Source organism: Natator depressus, chromosome 11, assembly GCF_965152275.1.
Source record: "Natator depressus isolate rNatDep1 chromosome 11, rNatDep2.hap1, whole genome shotgun sequence".
Classification (NCBI taxonomy): domain Eukaryota; kingdom Metazoa; phylum Chordata; order Testudines; family Cheloniidae; genus Natator; species Natator depressus.
In genome coordinates, this window is record NC_134244.1 from 4,766,768 (window position 1) to 4,784,936 (window position 18,169).

The window sequence follows — 18,169 nt, forward strand, 5'->3', positions numbered from 1 at the left end:
AAGCTATTTGAAAAAAACACAGACTATGAAAAATGCCAGCTTCATCCGCAATAATTATCACACCAGTAAGTTGGCCTCCTCAAATACAGCAGACCATGTCAGCCAAAAGTGGTACTGTACAGCAACAAACTACAAACGCTTCAATTACAAAGTGAAGATGATTATGGTTTGACAACAAATTGGAGTGCCAGTCTCAGAGAGTGCTTCTGCCCCTGCCTGTTTGAAATTGGGACAACCCTTGTGCCTGTCTGAAATCAGGACATTCTCTAATCAATCCCAATAGATACAATATACTTTCAATGAGCTGGCTTCTGCTAACTAAAAGGGTTACACATTGTGTATACTGTGAAACTCAGCACATGGCCCTCTGTTTACTTAGCACGCACACTGCTTTCTGCCATGAATGCCATAAAGCTAGAGCCCACTCTTGTAAAGTGCTAGCATAGTCACTGCACAGGACCAGCTTGTATCCTTCTTCGTGTCTTTAAAACAAAAAATATTCTGTCAAGCCTTTCTGAAGGGTTTTTTCATGCTTGGGTTTTTGTTGTTGTTGTTTTAACCTGGGAAATACCAGAAACATCAGGTCCAGGCTTCAATGGTTTTGCTGGAGAACTTGCTGGGGATGGTGTAAGATGTGTATCATTAGTGTCCTCACCTTAATAATGGAGAAAGGAGGTGGTGGCGTGGTTGATCTTTAAAATACTACTTTTTTAACACCTATATAACTTTAATGTCTAAAAAATACCTTCCTTTCTCCAAAATATTAAAACAGTCAGATTAAAAATCCTTTCTCCTCTTATTAGCTCAATTTTTATTCTCTTGGCTCTTGCACAGTCATTTGACTAGGTCTTCAGTCAGCGCAGGTGGGTTTTTTTATTCCACGTTTTTTTTTATTTTTCATTAGAAATTGAGATTCTGCCTGGCATGGAAGACTCTCAGGCATTTCTTCTACCTCATAAAGAAGCAAAATCGAACACAATCTCTTTTTTCTCTCATTTGTATGTCAGATTTTAAAATAATGAAATGGAGGTTGGTATCTGGCTACTTTTTTCAATAAACTATTTGAATGTCACATAATATATCTTTCTCTGCATAGGGGCTTTACATTTCACATTTCCTGCAAGAAAAAAATATTTCCCTCCTTAAGTATGATACCAAAACAATAATGGAGCTGTAGCTCACGAAAGCTTATGCTCAAATAAATTTGTTAGTCTCTAAGGTGCCACAAGTCCTCCTGTTCTTTTATCAAAAGAATAAAAATCCAAAACCATTCAGTAAGTTGAAGGCAGGGTCCACTATTATACACCACAAGAAAGCAATATATCAAGCCATTAAAAAGTATGTCTGTAATTTTTTTATATATCAAGCTACTATTAAGGCTTTAAAGAAGAAAAATGAATGTGCTGAAAATGTTTTTATTTACACAGTGTTTCCCATCTCTCTTCCTTAATGGGTATCTGAACTACATTCCTTACAACCATATCCTGTAATTATAGCCCATATCATACACAAAATGAAGGCAGATTGCTGGAAGCGACAAAAGCCATCCAGACACAGATGGCAACCATTTCAGGGACAGCTACTGAATAACGGACAAGTTTAAATATAACCTTAAATATAAATAGTTTTCAATATGTCCATTATGCAAATTTTAGTATTTGTGGCTTACATCGCTTTCCTGCATGATTTAATTAATTGCTGCAACAGAGCATTTTATTTATGGTTTTTATTTGGATTCCACTTTAGCCTACAGTATAGTCCACTGCATCTTGATGAATCTGAGATTTGGAAGTACAATGTCAAATACAATTTCTGAATGAGGGGATTTCTGCTGTTTGCTTTAATTAAAAACCATTTAAAAAAACAGGCCATTTTTTTTATAATTTAAGTGAGTTTTGACTATCAAACTTCTGAGCAATAAACTGTGATTTAAGCTTTAACAGACGGTATTCATACATTAATATACATCTTAGCATACACATCAATCTATGTTTCAAAGGTGCAAAGAACTGAGTGAAATACCCATGAACTACACTCTGCTGATACCTTTTGTTTTGATTAGCAAACAAACACCACATTTAGTGGCAGTCGGTTATGGCAGGACATACTTCATCTACTCAAAACCTTAAAAGAATGAAAATACTAAGCAGAAAGACTTGTGCAGCCCTTTCCATCTTCATTTTGCCTAAAACACTATTGTTAACACCCTCCATAAGGCTTTCACTTCTATCTCCTACAGGCAGCAATGCATACCCAACTTCATCCAACTTACACTTTAATGCAAAATCTTAACAGTGACCTCTTATGCTTTTATATCAGCACATCAAACTATGACATTCTGTGGATCTTTGTAGGTATTCTGCTTTACCGCTGCTAATCTTGACTGCTGCATTTATTTCGCAAAAAACAGAGTAGCTTGAAATTAATACGGAGGTGTGGCCGTCGGAGACTGCCCATTCAGAAAAGAGACCTGGCTGCTTGGATCAAGATGGAACAACGACTGCATCCCAAGAATGTAGCTTCCAGCAGCCAAACATCCATAAAAAAGCTGGCAACCATGAGCCTCCTTGTAGAACTCTATGGGCTGCACTTTGACCACCGCCAGTCTAGAGGCCACCTGCAAATCCAATAAAGTACCTCCTACTGGGGGAGCAACCAAGGTAGGAGCCCTGTCTTTCCCTGGGCAGGAGAAAAGCACAGCCAAAACCAACAAATGGATCGTGGGGGGAAAGGGAAAGCAAGGTGTCATAGAAAGAATTCATGATCCAAAATAAGTGAAAATCTTTTCCCAATCCCCTCCCCCTAAAAACAGTAGATTCTCTCTTTTACCAGCATTTCAAAGCAGTTTCTTTCTCACTTACACTGCTATTACCAGCAGGAGAGCGGGGGGGGGGGGGGGGGGGAGGGAAGGGGGTGGGCCTTTAGTAGTGATCATCAAGGTGGGCCATTTCCAGCAGTTGACAAGAACGTGTGAGGAACAGTAGGGGGGGGAAATAAACATGGGGAAATAGTTTTATTTTGTGTAATGACACATCCACTCCCAGTCTTTATTCAAAGCCTAAGTTAATTGTATCCAGTTTGCAAATTAATTCCAATTGAGCAATCTCTCGTTGGAGTCTGTGTTTGAAGTTTTTTTGTTGAAGAATTGCCACTTTTAGGTCTGTAATCGAGTGACCAAAGAGATTGACGTGTTCTCCAACTGGTTTTTGAATGTTATAATTCTTGACGTCTGAATTGTGTCCACTTATTCTTTTACGTAGAGACTGTCCAGTTTGGCCAATGTACATGGTAGAAGGGCATTGCTGGCACATGATGACATATATCACACTGGTAGATGTGCAGGTGAATGAGCCTCTGATAGTGTGGCTGATGTGATTAGGCCCTATGATGGTGTCCCCTGAATAGATATGTGGACACAGTTGGCAACAGACTTTGTTGCAAGGATAGGTTCCTGGGTTAGTGTTTTTGTTGTGTGGTTGCTAGTGGTTGCTTCAGGTTGGGGGGCTGTCTGTAAGCAAAGACTGGCCTGTCTCCCAAGATCTGTGAGAGCGATGGGTCGTCCTTCAGGATAGGTTGTAGATCCTTGATGATGCGTTGGAGAGGTTTTAGTTGGGGGCTGAAGGTAATGGCTAGTGGCGTTCTGTTATTTTCTTTGTTGGGCCTGTCCTGTAGTAGGTAACTTCTGGGTACTCTTCTGGCCCTGTCAATCTGTTTCCTCACTTCAGCAGGTGGGTATTGTAGTTGTAAGAATGCTTGATAGAGATCTTGTAGGTGTTTGTCTCTGTCTGAGGGGTTGGAGCAAATGAGGTTGTATCGTAGAGCTTGGCTGTAGACAATGGATCATGTGGTGTGGTCTGGACGAAAGCTGGAGGCATGTAGGTAGGAATAGCGGTCAGTAGGTTTCCGGTATAGGGTGGTGTTTATGTGACCATCGCTTATTAGCGCCATAGTGTCCAGGAAGTGGATCTCTTGTGTGGACTGGTCCAGGCTGAGGTTGATGGTGGGATGGAAATTGTTGAAATCATGGTGGAATTCCTCAAGGGCTTCTTTTCCATGGGTCCAGATGATGATGTCATCAATGTAGCGCAAGTAGAGTAGGGGCATTAGGGGACGAGAGCTGAGGAAGCGTTGTTCTAAGTCAGCCATAAAAATGTTGGCATACTGTGGGGCCATGCGGGTACCCATAGCAGTGCCGCTGATTTGAAGGTATACATTGTCCCCAAATGTATGTGAAATAGTTATGGGTGAGGACAAAGTCACAAAGCTCAGCCACCAGGTTTGCCGTGATATTATCGGGGATACTGTTCCTGACGGCTTGTAGTCCATCTTTGTGTGGAATGTTGGTGTAGAGGGCTTCTACATCCATAGTGGCCAGGACGGTGTTTTCAGGAAGATCACCGATGGATTGTAGTTTCCTCAGGAAGTCAGTGGTGTCTCGAAGATAGCTGGGAGTGCTGGTGGCGCAGGGCCTGAGGGGGAGTTTACATAGCCAGACAATCCTGCTGTCAGGGTGCCAATGCCTGAGATGATGGGGCGTCCAGGATTTCCAGGTTTATGGATCTTGGGTAGCAGATAGAATACCCCTGGTCGGGATTCTAGGGGTGTGTCTGTGCGGATTTGTTCTTGTGCTTTTGTTCCTAACATGCAATCACTATCAGTCACCAGAAGGGGGCTTTAATGCAAAAGAGCAGGTTCTCAAACAAGTGAAGACTATTTCTGAACACATTCTGCCCATACCTGAAAGCCAAGGTTTTCAGAGACAGAGGGTCCCTTTAACATTTTCTGGGAGGCACCACCTGAAACCGCTGCACCTGTCTGCGCCTTGGTACAGGATCACTCTTCTCATTGTATTCCAGGTTGGATCTCGTTTGCAGCTCTAAGTCTTTTACTCAAACCACTGTAACTGTGCTCCATGAATATTTTCAGGATTCCTAGAGATTATGCTAAACTGATGGCCAACCCCAGAAGGGTGAGGGGAGGGAAATGGTGTAAACACAGAGGAAATTGTACTTGGAATTTCAAGATCAGGACGTGCAAATATCACAGTTAATGGACTGGTCACTGCAGTCTGCACTTTCTCTCGCCTCTACATCAATCAGGTTTCAGAGTAACAGCCGTGTTAGTCTGTATTCGTAAAAAGAAAAAAGAAAAGGAGTACTTGTGGCACCTTAGAGACTAACCAGTTTATTTGAGCATGAGCTTTCGTGAGCTACAGCTCACTTCATCGGATGCATAGCATATTGTGGAAACTGCAGAAGACATTATATACACACAGAGACCATGAAACAAAACTTCCTCCCACCCCACTGTCCTGCTCGTAACAGCTTATCTAAAGTGATCATCAAGGAGGGCCATTTCCAGCACAAATCCAGGTTTTCTCACCCTCCCCCCCCCCCCCCCCACAGACACACATACAAACTCACTCCAGCAGGAGAGTGAGTTTGTATGTGTGTCTGTGGGGGGGGGGGGGGGGGGGGGGGGGGGGGGCGAAGGGTGAGAAAACCTGGATTTGTGCTGGAAATGGCCCTCCTTGATGATCACTTTAGATAAGCTGTTACGAGCAGGACAGTGGGGTGGGAGGAAGTTTTGTTTCATGGTCTCTGTGTGTATATAATGTCTTCTGCAGTTTCCACAATATGCTATGCATCCGATGAAGTGAGCTGTAGCTCACGAAAGCTCATGCTCAAATAAACTGGTTAGTCTCTAAGGTGCCACAAGTACTCCTTTTCTTTTTTCTCTCTACATCAATGTCCCCCTTCTTTTCTTTTCTGAGTGCTGAATAATAGGCTGATTGAGTGCACATTTAATACATACAAGTGCTGCCTTCCTATCTCCCATCATTCATATACTAGCTATTCATACTCTCACTTTCACTTCTCCCCTAATTTCACCTATCCTCATTCACTTACTCACGAGAGTAATAGGGGATACCTATTTATTTATGCAGATTATTAGAAACTAAATTCTTATTTCTTCACAGAACAGGATATATCAGCAGTAGCAGGACAGACTTCTCACATGTTGTCCTGCCAACATGCCTCAATCCTGATCCAGAAAAACCACTTCTCCATAAGTGAGCAGAATGTTCAGTTTATACCGTTCACGCAATCCCTGCCCTCAGCTGAGGCTGTCAACAAGAGAGCCAATTAGTGCCAACTGTGGTGATGATTTTTCTGTTATGGACATTTGAACACTGAAGATGCTGTTAAATAGAGTTAAGACCGATAAAAGCAACTTACCTTCCTTGAAGTTCGCATTCTTCTGCCTCACTAGAACACAGAAGTTTTCTGCAGGGTTAATACTTCCAACCTACAAAAGATTGAGGAATGATTATACTACATGACAATGCACAGCTCCCCTTTCCTCCTGTATATCAACAGAAATATTTACAATTCAATTTATTTTAATATGGATGGAGAAGCTACATTTTTTGGTATTATGGGGTCAAATAAAAGACAATTCTTGGGATGCAATGTTAACCCTGATCAAAGGCTAGGTTTGATATGAACAGCTATACAAGATGAACTTACACTTCCTGTACTTCCCTCCTATGAACTGATCACATTCTCTAGGCACTGGAGGTCAGAAGTACAGTAATTCAGGCTGCTGGCTAGTTCAGCTTTCAGACTTTTTGTAGCAAAGACTGCTTATTCATCCTAACACAGTGGTTCTCAAACTAGGGCTGCAGCTTGTTCAGGGAAAGCCCCTGGCGGGGTGGGCCGGTTTGTTTACCTGCCGCATCCGCAGGTTTGGCTGATCGCGGCTCCTACTGGCCGCGGTTTGCCGCTCCAGGCCAATGGGGGCTGCAGGAAGGGTGGCCAGCACATCCCTCAGCCTGCGCTGCTTCCCGCAGCCTCCACTGGCCTGGAGCGGCGAACCGCAGCCAGTGGGAGCTGCCATCGGCAGAACCTGCGAACGCGGCAGGTAAACAAACCAGCCCAGCCTGCCAGAGGCTTCCCCTGAACAAGCAGCGGCCCTAGCTTGAGAACCACTGTCCTAACACATGCTTAATTAGGAGTGAGAGTTCTTAGCAATGTGGGTACAGAGTAGTTGGTTTGGCCCTCCAATAAGACACTGGAAATGAAAAGCTAATACTCAATTCAGCTAACTGCTGCCCTTTCTGGTCCAGTCTGACATTTCAGAACTGACACTTTGAGAAAGCCTGCAAGTGCAGAGACCTCACAAAATCTAAGGGAACTAAAAGCACGTCAGGCATAAAGAAAGATTCACTTCACAAATGGGCAGAAGAGCTACAGAAATACACATCTACATTGCTTAGCATCCTTTTTCCAGAGTACCACATTAACTCTGAGTCAGAACAAAATATGAGGTCAGTCGTCTTCTCTTCGAAAGGTTCCACTGTTCCAAAGATACAGGAGAAATGCTCTTGGCTTTGTTCCCTACTTGATAAATCTAACCCACAATGTTATATTCTTCTTTAAGGCCAAATTCTGCCTTCTGTTAAGTACTGGCTTGTGGATCTGAGGGAAGTACTTGGCCCCTAGTATTGTAACAGCAAACTGAAAAGAATACAAGGAAAAGGTATATAATTTTTTAGGTTGCAAGTAACTTTCACAGTAAAGGTCTGGGAATGGAAAAAGGCTATGTAGCCAATCCATTTGCAGTTTGCATCCTGTAATACTTTGCCTCTGAGGGTCCCCCTTTTGGCTTCAGGGAAAAGGTGTACTTAAATTCTGCTCCCTAAACAGTAAGTCAAAATTCTTCTAAATTTATTTTATATTTTAATGCTTTACAAGCAAACATTTCTTACACAGATCTTCTAATAAATTGCTTCTTTGAAAGCCCATCTGTTAGTGGGTTGGGGTTTGTTTGTTTTTTTTTCCAAAAGTATACCATGCTATGCTATTAGAAAATCTGATTTTTATGTTCGGTGTGAAATGAGCACAGCCCTCTTTCTTTTTTAATCATGTCATACATTTCAAGTGTTGAAAAGAACTGAGATATCCTTTTATCTTAATTTATATAAAATAACTATTTTTCTCTGACACCAAAATCAAGCAAGCAAAGGAAGATGCATAGCTCCAACACATACTTGCATGCCAATGAAGCCTAACAGATAGGAAGCTAATTTACCTGTTTAACTTTGGTGGCAGAATTAACCAATTTCGTGATTTGTATCCCCAAGCAATACAAACAATAGGTTCTGAAATCATAGCAACATTTGGAAAAATGGAATATGAAGGATTTTATTTTGTTTTTTAAAGAAGATACAAGAGAAAACAAAGAGCACAAATTCTGCTCTTGTATCTAACAGTGAATCTCAGTTCTGAAATTCTATTTCCCTTACACCTATGGAATAGCTCTTGGGAGTTCCATGCATGTCGGGAAGGAAGAATTTTGCCTTAAAAGCAGTCAGAGCTAGCTGGCTACTACATTCAGGGCTAGTCAGTTCATTTTACATCCAGCAGAAAGTAATCTCAAAATTCTCAATCAAATGTATTTCAGATGAGAGATGCCCCTCCATTAATATATTTCAGTTAAGATATAGAAAGAGTCCCCAAGGGAGGCTCTAGAACTAGTCTTTCCCATGAAAGAGAGGATTTGTAAAGATGTGCTTACAGTGGTGACACTGCCTTCAGCAAGGTTTGCGATGCTAAAGCTGCCTTCTTCATTTTCAGCTTTTGCCCTCTTAGCACTGGGTCCATCTTCATTGCTGGAAGTGAAGATGACAAAAAACTAAATGCAGCAAATCAAAACAAATCAACCTCCCACCTGAGCAACAAGTCAGTGTATTTGTGCAATATATGATGAAAAGAGAAGACCAGGGTGACACTTTTGTTGTATGATTGTCTCCATGCTATGGACAAACCATATAATGACAGAAATGTAGGAAAGGACACTGAGAAGTCATCAAGTCCAGCCCCCTGCACTGAGGCATGACAAAGTAAACCTAGACCATCTCTGGCAGGAGTTTATCCAACCTATTCTTAAAAACCTCCAATCATGGAGATCCCACAACCTCCCTTGGAAGCCTATTCCAGAACTTAACTACCCTTATAGTTAGAAAGATTTTCCTAATATCTAACCTAAATCTCCATACCTTATTCTTCCTACAGCAGACAGGAGGAGAGGGCACCCGCCAGCAGAAACAATTAATCAAATTCAACCTTTGTGTAAGCAAGAACAACCCTCACGGAAGTCAATGGATTACGTGCCCACCTATCCTAGGGTTGAATTTGGACAAAAGACTTTTTCCCACCACCAGGAATGTGGGATACTGCCAGACCCATTATGGGGAAGTCCACATCCTCAGGCAGCCCAGCTTAGTTTTATAGCATATTCATGATCGTTAGCATTCACATCATATTCCTTTTAAAGATGAAATTGCCAGAGCAAGTAATGGAAACTTAACATTTAAGTAAGAAATCCATTTACCCTTCAAATATTATTTGCCAGTTCCTGTCATGGAATTGATAGCTATTAGATATCTGTGTACACAGAGAGCTGAGAGTCTAATAACCCATCTTCTGCATCAGTGTACTCCAGAGCTTTATCAACTTCCACTTACAGCTGTCAAAACTTACTAGACAAACCCCAATTAGGTATGGGAGTGAGCTCTCTCAGAACGGCCTTAAACTATATCTGAAAATACTTTCAAAAGACAAGTTTTAATTTTTTTAAATTAATTATGGTTTTAGGCCATCTTCAAACTTTGTCCTCACAGATAACATACTCCACGGTGAAGACTCAAACAGAAGAATGAATTCTGTCACCTAATATAATATGGCAAACTTTAACAGCACATCTTAGTGATGGGAGAAGAAAATCAAGTTAATAATAATGGGAAAAATCAAAGATGTGTATAATTTTGTTCTTTGCTCTTCAGTATAAATGTAGAGGCTATTGAAACAGGACAATCAATCTGAGGTAAGAATGACTGAGAGCTACTGAATGATTACAAATATTGCGAATTAGACATCCATTACTGTTAACAGTTGTTCAAAGAAACCCAAAATAGAACCAAATAAAAGTGTATTCTGAAAAGACCTGAAACTACAGCAAAGAAAATCAGAAGCTAAAAAAGGTAAGGACGAGAAAAAGACACTATGCCAGGCAATGTTTTGCATTCTTAGTAACTGGAAACTGGCTTTAAAAATCCCATGAATATGAAAGGTAATGCTCTAATTTTATAAAGAAATTTTCCAACCCTCCTGTTTACCACCCTCCATAGTGAGCTCCTACCTACATTATAGACCACACCTATCTCTACTTTTCTCCCTGAATTTTATCACTGGTCTCCTCTGTCCCTTCGCTTAGTTTTGTCACTGTTGGGATGAAATCCTCCTCCTTTGCAACTCCTGTCATCTGACATAGCCTTGCTTCTCACTCACTGTAAAAGTTTGGCATATTATATCAAGCAACACTGGGGAAAATTGCTTAATCACGCTATGCCTCCATATACTCATCTGTAAAATGGAGAAAGTAATACTCACCTAACACGGCATAGGTTATGGACTGGTAAATTAATTAATGTATTAAAGAGTACTGGGATCCTTGAATGAAAGGCACTATAGCAGTGCAATGTTCGCTTAAAATCTCCTCTGAAAACATGCTTCCACCCTTGTGAGTGCTTCATTTTTTATTTGTCCCTCTGCCATTATTTTTAATGCTGTTAAGTGTTTTGTGATATTACAGGTATGATAAGTGCTATGAAAAAAATAAAGTTGTAGTTAAACTTAGGGCCGGATCCTCAGCTAGTGTAAATCAGTGTAGTTCCCCTGAAGCCAATGGACACATACCAGTTTACATTAGCTGAAGATGTGGCTCTTAAAGTTTATCTGTTACTCGTAATATATTGATTAGCTAGCTGCATTTTAGAAATGTAAAAAGTATTTAAGAAAAATTAATGAACTGCCCATTTAAAATTAATTTAAAGGCTGGATTATTATACCCACTTCTAAGTTGCATCTGTAGTGGTTTTTTACCCACAAAAGCTTATGCCCAAATAAATCTGTTAGTCTTTAAGGTGCCACCGGACTCCTCGTTGTTTTTGTGGATACAGACTAACACGGCTACCCCTCTGATACTTGACTACTAAGTTTATATAACAGCTTTTCCCAAACTGTGAGGTTAGGGGTGACTCCTACCTCTTCACTGCAACCCCATGGAAGAAAAAGGAAAATTTCTGTTTTACTGAACTTCTTACCTTTTAGGGCTCAATAAAAGTGAAACTGCTTAATGAATACTGAATATTAAAATCTACATCAACATAGCTTGCCTCTAGTCCGTAGCACCTTATACTGTGATCCCATCAGATCTCAAAAACTAAGCAGAGGTGAACCAGGTGAACACTTGGATGGGAGACATCAAATAAAAAACCTAGAAGCTGCCATGTTAGTCTGGATCTGCAAAAACGGCAAAGAGTCCTGTGGCACCTTATAGACTAACAGACGTATTGGAGGACGCTTTGCCATGAATAGTATTGGTGATTAAGAACAACAACAACAACATTTCGCATCTGAAGATGTCAAAGAGGCATACAAAGTTGCACAAGTGTCATTATCCCTATTTTACAGGTGGAGACACTAAAAAGCAAAGAGGTGAAATGACTCGGCCAAGATCACACAGAGTCAGTGGTACAAACAGGAACAGAGCCCTGTCTCCTGACTGCAAGTCCAGGATCCAGTCCACTGGACTATGCTGCCAATATTGGGACTTTTCCCTCCAAGGAATGTCCTAACTGTACTGATGACATTCACATGACACATAATGCCTTATTTTAAAAGACAGTGATAAACAACAACATATCTCAAATCAACACGCAAAGTACTGTACAAACACCACTTACATTTAGATCAAAGAAAAAAGTACTGTTTCTTTCAAATCAAAACCAAATGTTTAATAGCACTGTGCATCTTCTCCTTAATACCAGTTTAGGTTTCTGAATTTTAGTGAGTTTGAAACAGAAATCTCTCTCACAGTTTCATTAATTAATTAAAGGCTAAAAGGGTCAATGGTGATCATTTAGTCTGACCTCCTGCGTAACACAATCTTCCCTAAATTAATTCCTGCTTCAACTCTAATATATTTTTTAGAAAAATATCCAACCTGATTTAAATATTTCTAGTGATGGGGAATCCACCACAACTCTTGATGTGTTGTACCAACGATTAATTAATGAGCAGGGGATCCACCACTGATGGCTCAGCTCTAGAGAGGAACTGGACACATCTAGCAATAGACCAGTAGCAGAATGTCTTTTGTTTCTGATATATTTTTAAAACTTTTATTTTTGTCCTTAAATCTGCTGGCCATAGATTTTTCTTTGCTACCAACATTCCCTTTTTTCTATTTGTTATTCATTGATTTTTTTCTTGGCTGCTTTTACTTCCCCTCTAAACGAGGCCAGTTTTTTCACCTGTGGGATTATGGCTTTTTGGGCATCTAGTAAAATGTTCTTAAACAGTTTCCAATTATTGTTCACATTTTTCCATTTAAATTTGTTCTCCCAGTTGATCTGGCTCATAAAATTTTCAGCTTTGTGAAACTGACCTGTTAAAAGTACCAAGTATTTATATTACTGGTTGGAACACAGAAAGGAAGAACCAGAATTGTAATCCTGAATTAATAAACCTTGCCATAGTGCTAACACAAAGGCAAGCAGGCACAAACAAAGCAGTGAATGAAATAGAAAGCAAGGTATTTAACAATCTGGGTTTGGACAAGAAGTGGTGAGCATTACCAACCAGTGGAACTGAATATTCAATAGGAGTAAATAAAATAAAAGGCACAAAGTACTAAATGAGAATTGTTTAAAATTACTTCTCAATATTTATTACTAAACAAAAATGTTACATATACTAAACTCAAAGTGACAAAAGGAAGGACATTTAGAACTAAGCAAGGGGTGGGCAAACTTTTTGGCCTGAGGGCCACATCTGGGTATGGAAATTGTATGGCGGGTCACGAATGCTCACAAAATTGGGGGTTGGGGTACGGGAGGTGAGGGCTCCGGCTGGGGGTGCGGGCTCTTGGTGGCGCCAGAAATGAGGAGTTCAGGGTGTGGGAGGGGGCTGTGGGGTGAGGCAGGGGTTGGGGTGGGGGTGGGGGGTGAGGGCTCCATCTTGGGGTGCAGGCTCTGGGGTAGGGCTGGGGATGAGGGGTTGGGGGTGAAGGAGGGTGCTTTGGGCTAGGACTAAGGGGTTTGGAGGGCGGGAGGGGTGCAAGCTCTGGGCAGCGCTTACCTCAAGCAGCTCCCAGAAGCAGTGGCATGTCCCGCCTCCAGCTCCTACATGGTGGTGCGGCCAGGTGGCTCTGCACGCTGCCCTGTCCACAGGCACCGCTCCTGCAGCTCCCATTGGCTGCAGTTCCCGGGCAATGGGAGCTGTGGGGGTGGTGCTTGGGGCAGGGGCAGCAAACAGAGCCTCTTGGCTGCCCCTACACGTAGGAGCTGGAGGAGGGATATGCCACTGCTTCCGGGAGCCACATGGAGCAAGGCAAGCCCTGGACCCTGCTCCCCAGAAGGAGCTTGAGGGCCGGATTAAAACATCTGGAGGGCCGGATGTGGCCCCCGTGCTGTAGTTTGCTCACCCCTGAACTAAGGTCATCACACTGTGTAATTCATCCCATTGATGAAGCCCTGGAATGGGTTACCGAGGGAGGTGGTGGAATCTCCATCCTTAGAGGTTTTTAAGGACTGACTTGACAAAGCCCTGGCTGGGATGATTTAGTTTGTGTTGTTCCTGCTTTGAGCAGGGGATTGGACTAGATGATCTCCTGAGGTCTCTTCCAACCCTAATATTCTATGATTCTATGCCTAGACATTGAAATACAAACAATGGTACAAAACAGGACAGATTCAGTTAAGACCTCCTACAGTACCATAAACACTAAGAGGTTAGGAACACAGTGATAGCTCAAATTACAAATCATAGAAATGTAAGGTGGGAAGGGACCTCGAGAGGTCATCAAATCTAACCCCCTTCACTGAGGCAGGACCAAGTAAACCCAGACCATGCCTGACGGGTGTCTGTCCAACCTGTTCTTAAAAACGTCCAATGATGGGATTCCACAACCTACCCTGGAAGCCCATTCCAAAACTTAACTACTCTTATAATAGAAAGTTTTTCCTAATATCTAACCTAAATCTTCCTTGCTTCAGATTAAGTCCATAACTTTTTGTCCTTCCTTCAGGGGACATGGAGAACAATTGATCATCGTCCTCTTTCTAACAGCTCTGAACATCTTTGAAGACTATTATCAGGTCACTACTCGGTCTTCCTCTCTCAAGACTAAATACACCCACTTTTTTAATCTTTCCTCATAGGTCAGATTTTCTAATGCTTTTATAATTTTTGTTGCTCTCCTGTGGACTCTCTCCAGTTTATCCACATCTTTTCTAAAATGTGGTGCCCAGAACTGCAGACAGTACTTGGCCTTAGTGAGGCCTCAGCTGGAGCAGAACAGGCCAATTAAATCCTGTGTCTTACATATGGCACTCCTGTTAATATACCCCAAAATATCAGCCTTTCTCACAACTCTGAATATGCTGACTCATATTCAATGGGCTATCTACTATTATCCCCAGACCCTTTTCAGCAGTACTACAACCTAAGCATTCATTGCAGATGTGCATTTGATTTTTCCTTCCTAACTGAAGTACTCTGCACTTGTCTTTATTGAATTTCATCTTGTTGATTTCAGACCAAATCTCCTCTTTTCAGATGATATAGGTCAGAACCTTAAATTATGTCAATAAAGTTATTTGGTTCCAATAACGGTGGTAGAATAATAATAATACTTAGCACTTTGACAGAAACTTCACAGTGCTTTACAATAATCGGCACCTGCCCATCAAATCTCCTTGAGGGGAGAAAATAGGTCAGCTGTGGGAACCAGCTCTTAAGGCTTCCAACACCAGAAGCAGCTCTCCCAGGGCAGTGGTGATAGGCAGAAGGTAGATCCTCCTATTGCAACTGGAAAGGAAAGAGGTTGTTCCAACTATTGGCACTGTCCCAGAAAGTTTACACTCTGAAGACCATGAACTAGGGACAAGGAGAGCAGGATATATATGAAAGAAGCTGGAGACTCACACACATCATAAGATCAGCCCCACTGGGAACCCCAAAATTTAATGCCACCTCTGTATAGTGTAGTTTAAAGGTAAATATATCTAACAGTGCACTGATCCTTCGGTGATCTGTTCATCTGTTACAGACTCTGGCCACTGGAAATTGGGAATCATAGTTGTAACTCATATGACTAGGAGCAAGCATGTGATTTAAAGGCTTCTAGACATAAGAATCCCTTAGACAGAGGCAGGAAAAAGCAGAGGACCAGGGTCAAAGAAGAACCTGGGTTAGATACCAGGGACAGGAGAAGTCTTAGTGTGATCTTCCCATAACAGCCAGGCAGAAGGAGCTCTACTGCACGATGTAGGGAAATGGCTGCAGAGAACCCTTCACCAGGGGATGAAAGACTATCTGAGCTAACCAGAGAGTTGACAGACAGAGGGGGCTGTGAGACCTTGCCCCCAGGGGTAAGAGAAAGGACTAACTACATTAACTGTACAAATACAAGTGAGGCAAACACATCATAGTTAATAATAGCAGCAACAATTTCTATTCTAAAAATTGTTGATCAGAATAAGTCTTTGGAGGAGCCTACAATGACTTGGCTTTTCAAGAAATTACTGCGTATTACATAGCAGACTATATTATGAAAATCAAGCTGCTTTTCCTTTGACTTGGCATTCTAATAGAAGCTATTGAACAAAGTAAACAGCATACCAAGACGGAAAACTAGTTTAAAGCTCTGAAATATTTATAATGCATATTATCTTAAACTGAAAGAGACCTTTTGTTGTCCTTATTCAAAGCATTTTATTACTACTCATTCGACAACGAAACACATACATACATTAACAATGTACATTGTACACGTTCTCCAGATATTTTTAGACTCCTTCCCATTTCTGACACATGTTCCCATGAAACTGTATGTGTTGTCTCCACAGACCACAGAGTTCACAATCCCTTGCACCCTGGGAACTAGATACTGGGACCAAAAAAAAACAAAAACAAAAACAAATATCCTACACAGACAGAGTACCTGGTGGTAGTGTGCTCTATCTACAGACAGTTTGGCATCACAAGATATTCTACCCACAAGTGATTGGTCTCATGTACAAAGTATTTCAAGCCTGCTATATTCAACAAAAACAATCTGAAATGCTTCAAGAACAATTTAGTTTAAAAAATCCATAAAAACCCCTTCAACTTACTTGTCTTTGAAGACATCTTGAGCAGTCTTCTGTTCTTTCTTCTTGCCGGCATCTTTCAGGGGGAAAAGTGCCTTTATTTTTTCAAGAGGAGCCTGGCACTTCTCTCTCACCTCTTGAGGTACCTCCAACATTTCCAAAAGGTGCTGTTCAATGGGTGGCAGCGGCTTGTCAGGATGAAAAGCCTTATGCTGCAGGCACTGTCAGGATAATGAATGGGCTGGTGAGGAGAAGGGTTTTCAGGTTGTATTTTACAATTCATCCATATTGGCAAAACATCTTTTAATTTTATACAATAAATATTACTACATAGGTGAGAAATATCCTGGCTCAAGATTGGCTGAAAATAGTCATATGATGAGACAAACTTCCCGAGGATCTCAGGTCAATAACAATATAAACCAAACAGCTCAGACAAGCAAAGGAGTGCATCCTCAAAGGCTGCAATAAATTCTGTGAAAATTACTACTTAACTCCCAGGAACTAAACACTTGCTTTCTCCTTCCAGCTGCCCAACTTCAATTTACCTTTAAAATGTTAGTTTCAAAGGAAATGACTGTTTAAATTCATGGTCATGTGAGAGAGATTTTCAGATATTTCTGATGGAGACATTCTGAACACAGGTAACAATATATATATACATTGACTTCCTGCTTCAGTAAACATCAAGCTTTATTGTCCCTCAAAGAAAACATTTCCTCTTGGGTCAATCATATCTGGATATTCACAACAGAAGTCATTATGTATCTATGCAAATGGAGAGAGAGAGAAATTTAAAAGCACGGGGAAAAGAGAATAGATACTTTTTCAGATTAGATTTGAAAAGAGTGAGAGAACGGACGAGGCTGACAGAGGCACATGAAGGCTCGAACAGATGGCAGGAGCTATGGAAGAGAAGGTTCTTTCACAACAGTGTCAAGACAGTAGACAAAGAGGAGGCCAGTGCTAGATAAACTGGAGGACAGAGAGAGACCAGGTCAATGAGGTGGGCTGAAGAATTTCCATGGAGAGTTTTAAAACAAAGCAGGCACTTTTGAATTGATAAGAAATGAGTGGGAAGCCAGTGCAGATGTATGTTGGTATATCTGAGGAACATTTGCTACTGAAATGCACTGTACAATATATATTAGGTGTAAATGTGTGGGTAAGTATTCAAAATGCCAAGCAAACAGTCCCTTGTTGGCTGTCAGGCATGACCTCAATTTAAGAAAGAAAAACAAAAAAAAACCCCTCCACATTCATGCTGAAGAGGTGCCAATAACACCAATCCCTATCATATGTTACACATCAATACTGATGCTCTTTCATGCTGCCATTCAGAGTCCAATCCGCATTAGCATACACTTTCCAAAGGAGACAGTCGCACAAAACAACAGATTGAAAAACACTTGTAATGATTTAAGGCATAATTATTTTGGAAAAGAATAAAGATGTTGCTAGAAGCTGTAGCCATGGCTCGTTTAATACAAAAACAATATTAAAACAGCGTTAGGGGACTGAATTAAACTCACGAAAGCAAGACACTGTGAATCTGATTTGAATATGTATTGTAGGCTACTGTATCCTAAGGTCCTCTGTGAGTTAGCTGCAGTAACAGGGTGGACTGAGAAGCAAGAGCTGCCTACATTTATTTACACCCAGCTGCTTTTGTGGGTGTGACAAGGCTTTTGATAGGTTTCAGAGTAGCAGCCGCTTTATGCATGCATCCGATGAAGTGAGCTGTAGCTCACGAAAGCTTATGCTCAAATAAATTGGTTAGTCTCTAAGGTGCCACAAGTACCCCTTTTCTTTTTGCGAAGGCTTTTGATGTTATTTTAACCCTTAGAATAAGAGGATAAGAGACTGTTCCACAAGAAAGAGGGCTTCTGGCTGCCGTGTGAGGGAGCAGGTCAGCGAGGTGATAGGCACCTTGGAAACACCTAAGCTAAA

At 41.3% G+C, this 18,169-nt stretch overlaps 1 protein-coding gene across 1 annotated transcript in view; it reads right to left on the reverse strand.

The window, feature by feature from the left end:
• XRCC5 (X-ray repair cross complementing 5) overlaps window positions 1-18,169 on the reverse strand; it is a 75,734-nt gene that overhangs the window by 20,932 nt on the left and 36,633 nt on the right. Inside the window, exons 14-16 of the mRNA XM_074967046.1 lie at window positions 16,244-16,440; window positions 8,581-8,674; window positions 6,240-6,309 (exon numbers count right to left, since the gene is read on the reverse strand). Of these exons, the coding sequence (XP_074823147.1) occupies window positions 6,240-6,309; window positions 8,581-8,674; window positions 16,244-16,440 (361 nt within the window). The remainder of the gene's footprint in view (window positions 1-6,239; window positions 6,310-8,580; window positions 8,675-16,243; window positions 16,441-18,169) is intronic.